At 32.5% G+C, this 13,505-nt stretch overlaps 1 protein-coding gene across 1 annotated transcript; it reads right to left on the bottom strand.

The window, feature by feature from the left end:
- Nucleotides 1-324: 324 nt before the first annotated feature.
- On the bottom strand, nt 325-4,063 carry LOC140973351 (protein TRANSPORT INHIBITOR RESPONSE 1-like). Its single transcript, XM_073436073.1, has 3 exons — nt 3,532-4,063; nt 1,767-2,259; nt 325-1,496 (listed from the first exon to the last, which is right to left on the bottom strand). The coding sequence occupies exons 1-3, from the start codon at nt 3,984-3,986 to the stop codon at nt 699-701; spliced, it is 1,746 nt and encodes a 581-aa protein (XP_073292174.1). The 5' UTR covers nt 3,987-4,063; the 3' UTR covers nt 325-698.
- Nucleotides 4,064-13,505: the final 9,442 nt, after the last annotated feature.

The raw sequence follows: 13,505 nt of genomic DNA on the forward strand, positions 1-13,505 counted from the left end.
AAATGGTTTTGATTCAGGAATCAAACCGGCTGGCTCTTGAGTGCGTTCAAAGGGCAGGCAGTACTCTGTAGTCCAAAGAAAATAGTGGTGGCCAGGTGATTATGAAAAGGCGAGAACGAATCAATAAATGAATTCTTACTTGCAGCAATTTTTAATAAAGTTGGCAACACAAACCAACCCTCTCTCTATGCTCAGAATCTATCACATGGCTCTGCAGTCAATGCTAGCTCTCTCTCTCTATATATATATATATTATATTACACATATATAAGTATAATCATAGTTCGAGTCAAGGGAAAAATGACAAAAACAGGGAGCTGGAGGGAGACGGCAACAGTAGAATATTATTCGAGGAAACCCATAAAAAAGGTTCCTACAAAACCTTAAACATCAATCACTTCACATTTTCATACAACACCATTTATTTCTTGTTTCAGATGATTTGATGAAACAACATTTATATAAACTATTATACAAATCAACTCGCCAAAAGATTGCAAAGGTTTCGCGTATAGCTTACAGATTACATAGCTAAAGTCAAAACAAATAACTCAGCATGATTAACGTAGTTACTGACAAATACAACACAACACAACTAAGTTGCGAATAAAATTGAATGGAACATATATAGGAGGACATTTACCTCAATCTCTCGTAAGTAAGCAAGAACCGATGAATAGCTAAGTTGGATTGTTTTCTTAAGAATATTCCAGTTCCTTGTCTTCATCCATTTTCCAGATGTAATCGGGCATATCGAGTCTCCGTCCTGCAACTGTCCGGTAAATGTAGAGTTTCTCAACAGGCCAGCTATCAGGTCTCGAATCCGGATGCCCACTTTCATCGATAACTTCGACATTGAGCATAGGCATCTTTTGACCAAGCAGCTTACACGCTCCGTAACTAACTGAGCAAGAAGACATCCAAAGGGATCGCATTGTCTCCAGCTTTGCAGCATTGGCCAAAAGAGCCTTGTCCCCAAATGGACAGTCTCTGATCTCCAGTTTCCGGAGACTTTCACACCCGGACAATACATGATGCAGGCCCAAGTCACTATCCCCTGCAAAAGCTATGGAAAGCATCTCCAGTTTCTTAGCATGTGTCCCAATATAGTCGAATACTCGATCAGTGAGGAGGCCAGACAAGGAAAGGCGCCGTAAATCCTTGCACTTCTCCACGATGGCTCCAAAACCAGTATCAAGTGGTTCAAGGGTTATGTAATCACGGGCCCGAGGCTCGATGATACACAGTCGGAAGCGGATCATCTTGGGCCGATTCCTTGCTATAGCAATCAAAGCAGTATTTGACATCTGGCGGCAGAAGTAAAGAACAGATTGAAGTTTGGGGCAGCCCTCTGAGACAGAAACAAGCCCCCGTTCAGTGAGAGATACATTTGGTTCTTCTCCAAAAGGATCTGAAGGAAACACCCGAAGTTCCTGCAGATCCTTGCAAGACTCTGCAACAGCTTCAAGACCACTGTCTTCGATGTAATCCTGAACCTGTGAAAATACAAGAATTATTAGTTTGAGGACGTTAATGCAATAAATGTATTACACATAATATATATTAAAAAAATTCAAATCAGTAACATGATTCAATATCTATAAAGAATTTCACACACAAGAATAATTCATTTCAACCGGAGATTTATGTCCATTTGCGGTTAACAATTATACAACAGGAAGCAAGCACAATAATTCATTTAACAGTTCACTACTGTGATTGCAAGCTTTATTAATTGCATGGAAGGTTCAAGTAAAATCACATACCCATAGACGCTGTAAATTTCGACACTGGCCGACAAGTTTGACTAGATCGGAACTTTGAATGGTTGCATAACTTAAATTTAGTGACGTGATACCGGAGCAGACGGAATACAAGGCTGGAAGATAAGCTTGAACCACATCCCAAAGACCTGACAAGCCTTCAAGCTGCTTACAAGTGGAAAATGCTTCTGTCAAGTTAGAGAATGTGTCAGATCGGATTTCAGCGGAATAGACACCTGTACCTAAGTCAACCAACTGAGGTGCACGGCGAAGTAGATTAGGGAGCTTCTCAAGAGGAACAGCACGATTGAGCCGAAGTGTCTTCAGATTAGGAGAACGAGCAACCAGTCGTTCCAAGGTGGACAAATTCACCTCAGAGTGTAAGCAAGACATGTTCAGCGACACCAGTGAGGTATAGTTGTCAGGAAAATGACTAAGCCAATGCCCATTTAAATCAAACACTTCACTTTCCCTCAAGTCAAGTTCTCGAAGATTCCTGCATTGCAATAATACTCGAGCTTCAAAATCAGTACTCAGCCAACAGTGTTGTGATCATGTGGATAACAACTAATTCGATTAAGAAACTAAATTCTTCCCAGGATGAACCAAATCATGTAAACACGATTTAACCCAGACTAGTTTCTAGGTCCCTGCCCGGAAATATGCATATCTTGGGGTTTACTTGGAAGAGCGAAAAGTAAAGGCAGACCTAATAATGTTCCTTACATTTTCTTTTCAAGCAAAAATAGTAGAGATCTGTACAAACATCTTAATTTAGACAAATATAATAGATAATAATAACAAAACAAAGATAGAAGTAAAAGATGAATCATCTAAAAAACACAAAAGAATGTTTACGCCAGAATTTTCCAACATAACCAAGCGAGAAAATATGTTTTAATTGGTTTCTTAATCAAATATCCAAACACAGGAAAAGTGATTACATGTAGTAGTAAACAGTTAAACAACTTGAACTTGAACCATTAAAGTTTAAACTGTAGGAACGACAGTCAGTAAAAAGTAAAAACAAAAACAAAAAGTGATAAAACCAGAGAAACAACTTCACTATTCAATCGTACTCCATCAAAGTTTCAACTTTAGGAACGCCAGATTGNAAAAAAAAAAAAAAAAAAAAAAAACAAAGAATGAAAGAAAGAAGTGATAAAAAAAAAAACAGAGGTACAACTTCACTATACTATCATACTCATAGAGGGCAGGAAAAGACAGAATCTACTCAATAATTAGAATAAAAAAAATTAAAAAAAAAACCCCGGACAGCCCACCAAAGAACAATACAAGTCACGATATTCCAAAAGCAAGAGACCAAGGATCTCCGTATCAGTAAATCAAACTGTTAACATGGTGAATTGGTTGGAAGATCAACTTTGACTTCTTGTACGACACTACGCATCCAAAAACATCTCTACGAAAATGAGATCAGATTCAGATCTATCTTATATCTTTCAAGTTTAACGAGAAAACTCACACAATCCAAAGCTAAAGTTGACAATAAAACAATCTTTCAAGTCAACAAGAATAAGCCAAATCGGAACACAACTTTCGCTCCATAAAGCCTCAGAACTTCACTTTTCGCTGTTCGTGAACGAAAAATCGCAACAAAACGGGTTAAAATTCCTTGACATTTCCTCAGAAACAGAAAATTTCCACTTAATCCGCGCCAATAAAAGAAATAGCTCAATGCTCCCTCAGAAAAAAACAAACAGATATTCAAGAGAACACAAAACTAGTCCATTTCTCAAATAATCACCTGCAATTAGCAGCAATCGACGCGAGACCGTCAGTTGTAAAACCCTCGCAAGACGAGAGCACCAACACTTTGAAATTCTTAAACGACTTCGAGATCAGCTCCAAGCTATCGTCCGTCACCACCATGCGCTTGAGCTTGATCTCCTCGAGAAAAGGGTACGCCACTGACATCGCCGAGATCCACGGGTCCAGATACGCTCCCCAACCCTCCGGCACCAGGTTGAAGTCGGCGAAATGCGGCTTCCCCTTCATCTCCAACTCCCTCACCTCAGGAAACCTCCGGATCACGATCTCTGGCGCGACGGCGTAGCAGTTCCCCACGAAGATACGGCGGCGGCACCACCGCTCTATCTCGTACCAAGACTTGCACACCAAGGAAACAGCGTTCCGATCCTTGTCGGAGCTGAGGAAGGAGAAAACATGTTCCAGAACCTCCTCCGGGAACGAGTACGCCATGGGAGGGGCACAATGGTAAATTCAGTTCTGTAGAGAGGGAAAGGTGAGAGGATGAGGTGGAGAGCAGCTAAGTGCAGAGATGATAAGGTTTTTTAAAAAGTTTAATACTCAGGTTGTTAAACCAGAGTGTGGTTGAGATTAACCAGGGTCCCTTCGACCAGTAGTAGGATGACACGTGTCCCGGATGAATTCCGACCGTCCGATAGTCTAAGCATTTGGGAGTATGACGTGGCGAACATGATTTTGGATTTTAACTTAGGTCTTTGTGAGACGGTCTCACGAATTTTTATCTGTGGATGGGTCAATTTTATCGATATTCACAATAAAAAATAATATTCTTAGCATAAAAATTATTATGTTCTTATAAATGACCCAAATAAGATATATGTCTCACAAAATACAACTCGTGATACCGTCTCACACAAGTTTTTGCCTTAACCATATATGCTTCTCCATATTTAAATCTATGAGATATATTTATTTTATTTATATTATATTTAAAACGAAAAGTAATATTTTAAAATAAAAAATATTATATTTTCATGAACATAATGGAGTTGAAGATTTGTTTTATAAAATTGACATGTGAGAATATCTGATCGGAGTTTTTATTTTAGTATATATAATTATTATTTTTCATTTTGTTTTATTTACAAATATTAGATAATAAAAATGTATATTTAATAATAAAAATTGTAATTATGATTACATTATTATTTGATGTTCTTTTTATTATGAGTAACCAAATTGGAAATTATGAAGAAGTATTTATTTGTGGTAATGTAGGAGAGGTGATGGTGACGTATGAAAACAATTTAATGATTAAACTAAGCCAACAATGATAATGAGCTATCGTAACACAGTTCAGCTTTGTGTTTGACCAAACTGTTAACGTCACTGTAACATTTGTCTTTTTTATGCATAAATAATAATTCAAACTAATTGTGGTGAACACAATGAGATCAGTTCTTATATTTTTTCATTCCAATTTTATGGATGTAGCTTGTTTTAAAAATTTTGATAATGGTATGATTCGAATCTTTTAATTGTATTTCTCGATAATTTCTCTCAATCATCGGCCATTGCACCATGTAATATTTTTATGGACTCTGATGTTGTGTCAGTCGAACGTTTGTCATCCCATCAAAAGTTTTAAACGGTAATAATAATAATATAATTTGAATTTTTCAAACTGCATAGCTAATTAAACATTATCGCTCTCTCGATATACATAAAACGCCAAAACGGTGAGATTGTTCTGAGATTTTACATTTGTGTCTGTGCATGTTCTTGTACTCACATTGTTTCAATTTTCAAATTATAATCAAACTTTTTTTATATGAAAAAAATAGATAAGAACTTTAGGGTTTTAAATTTTTTTTTTAAAATTATAAAATTCAAAATAAGAGTTGGGATCAATCCTTGGTTTGAGACAAGAATTATGGCAGCATAGTAAACAGTAATGGCCCTCTTTCCATAATTTCTAAGGGGGACTTCATCTCCTTCAATTATTGATAATCATATCATGGCATGTGGAGTAAGTATCCTTAATTTCAAGCTACTTGTCCATTTGAAATTCTTCATCTAGCCAAAATTATTGTACGTATATGTGTGTACAACTAATTATTTGATGGTGGAAAATGTTGACAATAATTGGAAGGTGATAAAATTATTAAGTTACCATTGTTTAGATTTCTCATGTTCAAGTGGGAAAGACTGAGATTTTAGTTTTTCAATGGAAGTTAGTGTAAGATTTTGAATTCAAAGTACATTTCTATCTGAGGCATTATTTTTGTTATTTCATAGTGTTTTTTTAATAAATATATTTATTAATGAAATAATACATTATCGTAGAATCGAACATTGGTAACAAAACAACTTGGATCATTTGAGTCGTGCAACAGTCCAAACGTCATGTTTCGATTACTTTCTTAGCGGAGTCAATAATTGCACTCCAACAATCCTACATCTAATATTTACACTCCTTGTGATCCATGAAAATCTAAATTGTGACATTTGATCTGATACAAGTTATAGAATCGAGCGAATGTCGTTTTACCAAAAGCTAATGCGTAGTTGGTAGTAACAGTGCGACTCAAATTTTTCAAGTCGTACAACATTCCAAATTCTACGTTTTGATCGCTCTCACAACATGAACAATTATCGCACCTCATGATCATTTATAATATCATATTCTCATGTTTAAGTTATTTTGAGGGATGAGTTTGCACTTAAATTTATTGAAATCTAATTGTCTCCCAAAACAAAACAAAAAATCACAATAATTTTCCCAATGCCAAATTTATTGGAGCTAATCAGAAAAGTCATATTTTTCATTGTACCTTGAAATACTGGAATTTAAATAATTCCGAGTCATTTAACATATACTTTATTATGAATTAAATAATTTTGGAAATAAAAAAAGTTATACCTTTTTGTATAGGATATGAAATTAATGCACAAATTGAAATGTTAGGACAAAGTGTCGTTAATTTTGTTCGGAACCACTTTGTATTATGGCTGTGATTCGTGTATCAATTCATTACCAATCATATGACAAATAGTGCCCGATGTTTGGCAACTGTCTTAAAGTTTATACAGTTTTATCCACAAACTACATCACAATAATTAATTGTATAGAATATTTTATCCGTCTCAAATATATTTATTTGTTTAATTTTTTAAAAAAAAAATTAGAGAAGCAAATTTTATGAACAATCTTTATATTTTATTTTTATTTAATTTATTCAAAATTATTGCATGTTTTCAAAGAGTTAGTTAATAAGAATATATTAATAAATTAAAAATAGTAATTGTTACTTGTTGGATTTAGAAACTCTAACTATTGTGTTTATAAAATATCAATTCAAATGTGAAGTTACTAACTTAAGATGAAAGCTGAAACTCGAATTTAACCAAATTTATGTTTGGCTTAGCAGGAAGGAGCAGTTGCGTATGGGCAACTGCGGTATTTTGGTCAGCCTGATAAGCAAGGCTGATTTCAGCAGATCTCGCCGTTTTAGTTCAGTCTAAGAAACTAGCCCAACTGAATGATTAGTCTAGCTGATGAGCCCAACTGGCATTGGACCTCAAAATCAATTGGGCTCGGGAAAGTGGCCAGTGTGGCAGAAATAATCCTTTCAATATCATAAATAATACATACACTTTTCAAACAGTCATAATCTTGTGTCTAATGTATATATCATTCTTGGAACCTATAAATACAACATCTTGAAGATTAAATACAAGCTTTTGAATGAGATTCAAAGCATGGGAAGTCTGCATGAAGAAATTAGTTTGAATGACAGCAAGCTCAAGTGTGAGGATACATTTTGCGAGATACACACTATAATTGATTAATTCTTCACACACAATCACTCACACATATACATGAGAGTTGAGCTTCAAAGCTTATATGAGTGAGTTTTCACACAAAAACATTAAATATTGTGTTTGTAGTCTTGACATAAGAGATGTTAAACATTATACGGATTGTGAGGTAGGGGCTTAGAATCCAGAGTGTGCTAGGAGTTTTAATTAGTCAAAAGATAAGTCTTAAATTGAAATTGGCTTATACAAAGAGTTGTATAAATCAAAGTCTTCTAGTGGATGCGGTGACGTATGATTTGTTAATCTTCAAACATCCATAAACAAATTTGATGTGTGTTCAAACATCAAAATATTGCATATCAAGTGCTTGATAAAATGTTTCAACCAAAAAAGTTTTTACACATTTAACTTGTATGTCTTTTAAATTTTTTTACCAAAATATCTATTCGGTTTCTACTAATGATTATTTTGAGTGTCTTCCACTTGGTTTGAAAATCAAACTCGATTTAATTCATCGACGTTCAATATTTCAAAAATCGAGTTATTGTAGCTTAACGATTATCCTCTAATAGATCCTACAATTACTAAATATAAAAATTGAACTATATATTTGAGACAATCGGAAAAGAAAAAGATGCATATAATATTGAGACATGAGGAGTATATAAATGCACGTTAAAAATTAAATTTGTGTATGATTTTTGAATCGAAAGTTTACATTTAAAGTTCCAAAATTAACTGTAAGAAGTATTTTACTTGTGTAAATATAAATAAATGTGTGAAATATATATTTGAGTAGCGAAATATAAATCTTTCATAGTGCTATATTTTATTTTATTTTTAAAAAATAAGATCTTATTCAAAGTTGTTGGTGGGGATGTCTTCTTATGTGCTTCTACAAGGAACTTTTATAGTAAATTGCTCCAAATCCTTCAACAAATCAGAGATCGAATCCAAAGTGTGTGCAATTGCTTTCCTTAAGAAACGACTTGCTACTGCTATGGCAATGTATTCGGACTAAGCAAATGTTCCTCCAAGATACAATTGATTCCTAATAATTTTGTTACGCTTGAAAACAAGCCTGAATATCTTAAATTTATTCAAACTTGATAATGGAGTATAACAATATACAAACAAAATGTATTTTGATAGGAAAAAATGTAAGAATTTTAAGGTTCATAATTGTAATTATAAATGTTTAATGTCATCAATTAAATAAGTCATTAATTTATGTGGTCTAATTTAGAATAAGAATTGACTTAATGTCTTAATTGTCATGATATTATTGTGTGGATACCATATATGATATTTCTGATTTGTTGAGGGGTCAAATTAGAGTCAAATTAGAAATAGTGAGATTTGTTTAATTATAAAATGAGGTTATGGTCCCAATTTTGCAGAACGACGTATTGTTTTGTTTTCCATAAAAAGAATTATTTGATTTTGGAAGAAAACTGCAAGATTGAAGATCATTTCCAATAATCGTCTACAAGTCATGGATTCCGGTACGCTTCTATAATTCTGATTATTATTTGAGTGATTTCTTGAGAATTAGATAGAATTTATGGATTTTTTTCTGTGTCGAGATTTGAAATCCAATTTGGTTTCATCAGAAAATGAGGAGGAACTTGAGTGCATAATGAATTTATCACTCTTAGATTTATAAGTAACTTGTTTGGAAATGATGAATGGTCCATTATATATAATGTTGGGAAAATTGCAATTTTAGTAAGTCGGTCTGTTTTTTGATTTAATTTTGTAACTTGAAAATATTTAGTTTACATACAGTAACTTGAATTTTTTTTGTTTCATCCTTTTTTCACCATAAGCCAATAAATTATTGAATATTTCTTATTTGACACTGATGATCTCCGACATAGCTCATGTAGCTAGAATAAACCTATATTACGCATATTAAAATAAATATAAAAAGAAAAATAAGTCAAAACAAAACCAATTTTTCAAAATGAGAGGAAAAAAGTGTCGTTTTTCTTTATTTTTACTTAGATTGATTTTAATATGTATAATATAGGTTTTATTCTCATCACATGAGCCACGTAGAAGACCAATGGTGGCAAATAAGCAATACTTGGAGAATTTAATAGTTTTGGATGACAACAATAATTGAAAAGTCACATGACTAAAAACCAAAATCTATCAACTTACATTACTAAAATTTTAAATTTTTTTATAATTTTTTAATCATTATCTACGGTATAACACGTTTTTTGGATGATAACCATTCATTTGAATCATAAAAAATGGCCAAACCGCAAAGGGATACAATGAATAGACATCTCTATTTGCATTAGACCCGAAGGAACTCCGTTAACAAACGCAAATGTTCACGTCATGGTGCACCGACTGGTTCCTTCAGTTAGGGTTCCTCCCCTTCGATTCCTTAGTTCCTTCAGGTTCCTTCTGTTATTTCAAGCATGATATCTTCCATTTTTATGGAAACCACCAACAATCCTCCACCATTCTCATGAAAAATAAATTTTGAAAATTTTCAATTACCAAGTGCAAGTCTTATGCATAAATAAAGATATCCAACATATTTGAATCTTTACATAGTGAAACACTCTAATACTAACCAAGGTGTCTGGTAGACCAACTTTGAACCAATGAACTTATTCGATTATAACAGGAGTGATCTCATACATAGATGGTGATACCCTCATAAAAGTCCGGGTCATAGATAACCAGAGATATTATATGGATAATTCAAATCAGACTCAATGTGTAGAGTATTTTCCTCATGGTGATGCCCGAGTTATTCTTTCCCCGGGTAATCAAGAGCCCGGGCTCTCGTGCAAGCTCCCGGGAACTTTTACCCGGGCTACCTCAAGAAGTGCACCACACTCGAGTATATCAGTATTTGCTACCTTATGCTTGGCAATCATTTCTGTTAGAACGACATGGGTTTGGCGTGTCAAAGAAGACATCAGAAGTAGGGTATGGGTAACAGTCTTACCATACTTAGCAGGTGGGCACTGAAAACTAGGTAATAACAGGTATATTTCTCATTTACAGATTCTGGAATTCTAAATTCTTAAGCATTTTCACGTATATTCACATATACAAGCCATTTCACCGTTCTTCTTCACCTGCTGACTTAAGTTTCGTAGTGGAAACGTCGGACACCCCTCCGACGCCCATTCACGAGTCCTTTCCTTGTTTGCATGTCACGGTAGAAGCCATCTCTTTGCTCATTTTTCTTAAACATAATTTCCTCATCATCCGATGGATTGCCCACACATTTCATACCTAGTTCACCCAGATCACATCATCCTCCAACAAATCAGAGATCGAATCCAAGGAGCGTACAATCGCTTTCTTTCAGAAACTATTTGCTCTCATCATAGTGATGCACTAGGACTAATCAAATGTTTATCCAAGATATAATGGATTCCTAATAATATTGTTTCCAAAGTACACGTTTGAAAACAACCCCTAATATCTTGAATTTATTCAAACTTAATATTTGTATATTGTTTCTACAGTATAACAATATTCGAACATGTATTTTGAAAGAAAAAGCAGAAAATGAATAGGAACTTGAGTGCATAATGAACTTCTCACTCTTAGATTTATATGTGATACGTCTGAAAATTATGAATGATTTAATATTTTTTTTGAGTTTTTGGTACTAATAAGTTTTTTTTAATTCTAAATGATATTTTTTGTAGAAAATTTTGTATGAAATTTCGAGAGGATTTTACATGAAGTCCCCTTGATCCAAAATCATATAGTTTATATTATTAATCAAACGTTGTTCAAGTGATTTTCAAATGACAGATTGTTGTTATTGACATACCAAAGGGACAAAAATATTTTGAAGGTCTTCGCATAATATCTATTGATTGTAAATATAGATATAGATGTCATAGATTACAGATTACAGATTTTTTTCTTTTTTAATTATTTTTCGAAATATTTTTCCATTTGTTCTAATTATATTAATATGGCAAAATATATATTTTGTTAATCTTTCGCCATATTATTTACTACATAAATTCAACTGATTTTAACGAAATTTTAATAAATCAAAGTGATTTTTAAAATACCAACATTCATTGTGTGAGACTGTGTGTATACATTTAGTGTGTGTGTGTTAAAATTTATTTTGGTACACGAACTACTTTGAGTAGTTTATCTGGGACGGATGTCTCCTAAAGAGTAATGGAGGTGCGCGAAAGATTCTGCTGGTGAGCGTAATGGTAAATTAGTACATTAACTATTGTAAATAACTTATTTGGTATATAAACTATTTATAGAATGACAAATTAGTATATGATCAAACTAAAAAAATTAATTTTACACTCTAAATTTTTTTAAAGTCAAATTATCATTAATAAATTCAGTTAGGTATACATTTTATTTTCAAGATTATTTAATTTATTTTATTGATTATTTTTTTATTTAAATTATATTATGATAAATAATTATTAACTCAAATATACAATCAATTTTTTTATCATATCGATAAAAATATAATAAATAAATATTTATCACAGAACTCATATATATTGTTTTCGGACTACCGAAACAAAAATAAGCATCATTTTTATTTTTCAAAATCTGATATTGATTTGTTGGGATTCGATAAATTTTTCATCTTAAAAGTTCTAGATAATTGAAAGACAAATCTTTTGGAAAAACCAGATGTGTGTGCTTGTCGAAGCATCGATATGACAACATATGAAAAATCTCATTCATTCTTGATTTATATAACTTCAATGATCAAAACTTTCGCACTTGATTTAGACATTTCTCATAAGTTTCGTGACTTTTTGAATTGTATTTTAAATCAAATATAAATATATTTATTTTGTTATATTTTTATCAATATACTAAAATATATTTGAATTGTTTATATAATTTTACCTAGTTATAATTTTAGTAATACATAACTATAACATAGATAGAAATTAAAACATCATATACTATATATTTATACATATTTTTAAGATATATTATATTTAGTATNTATAAATGTGTATATATATATTGGGCAATAAGTAAATGCGTTGAAAAGGACATGGTCGACTGGGTTGGCACAGTTTCAACATGGAGTCCGTAGAGCTGTCCTTTTTTTATATGTCCTAAAGCTGACAATATAAAAAATATTTTTTTTAAATTTTAAATTGATGATGGAGATTTAAGGTTAACCGAGATGCTACTGGAACCGTCGGATTTCCACTTTGAGGAATGTTTTGTAGAGCGGTAATTTTGTGGACATATGGAGTCATAGACAACTTAATAATAATTTAAACTTGATTTACATAAGTTAAATTCAACAATTATTTTTTTTATTTTAAATAAAAAATAATTGTTGAATTTATAATATTATAACTAAATTATGACAAAAACATGTGTAAGACGGTCTCATGGGTCGTATTTTTGTGAGACGAATCTCTTATTAGGGTTATCCATGAAAAATTTTTACTTTTTATGCTAAGAATATTACTTTTTATTGTGAATATCGGTATGATTGACCCGTTTCACAGATAAAGATTCATGAGACCGTCTCACAAGAGACCTACTCTCAAATTATTGAATAATTATCAAGTTAAAATTTGGGGAAAAAAATATAAGTTTGAATCCACTCGAACTTCTATTAAAATCTCATTTTAACGGTTTGGTTCTTATTTCGCCTTTTACTATAATTGTAATCGTCGAATCCAGAACCAGAACCTGATCTGGGATAGTCCTGAAATAAAAACATGGATTTTGGAACCGTGATAGGATCGGAGATTTTAACAGATTTTAAAATTTTCTAGGATAAATTTGATGGATAACGATGAGTGATCATGATTCGTATACCTTTCATTTTCATCAAACACTAGAGTGGTCCTCTGCCCTTTAATTCGAATGATTGGGCTTCATTCGACAAGTTCTTGTTTCCAACATACAACAAGGACCACCAACTGAAAGTTGCAAATTGGTTCAAATCCTTTTTTTTATGACATCCATAACTGTTAGTCAGATAAATTACACTTGATAAAAATTTGTACGAAAAGTTTTTCCGAGAAAGTGTGGAATCAAATTCATGATCATTCGTCAAAAGTTCACCCATAAGATACTATCTCAATCCATATTTGATTCTAAGAACACTAAATTTGGCATTACCTTCAAAAATTTATATTTCATCCATCTTTAATTAAATCTCTCATTATTGTTGTAACC

This window comes from Primulina huaijiensis, chromosome 3 (assembly GCF_012295235.1).
Source record: "Primulina huaijiensis isolate GDHJ02 chromosome 3, ASM1229523v2, whole genome shotgun sequence".
Taxonomy (NCBI): domain Eukaryota; kingdom Viridiplantae; phylum Streptophyta; class Magnoliopsida; order Lamiales; family Gesneriaceae; genus Primulina; species Primulina huaijiensis.

Bases quoted from the DNA above. Each gene is read 5' to 3' on its own strand.
- LOC140973351 (XM_073436073.1), bottom strand. From the start codon at position 3,986: ATGGCGTACTCGTTCCCGGAGGAGGTTCTGGAACATGTTTTCTCCTTC. The intron at 2,260-3,531 runs GTGATTATTTGA...ATTGCAATGCAG, and splicing joins TCGATTGCTGCTAATTGCAG to GAATCTTCGAGAACTTGACT. The intron at 1,497-1,766 runs GTATGTGATTTT...GTATTTTCACAG, and splicing joins GAAATTTACAGCGTCTATGG to GTTCAGGATTACATCGAAGA.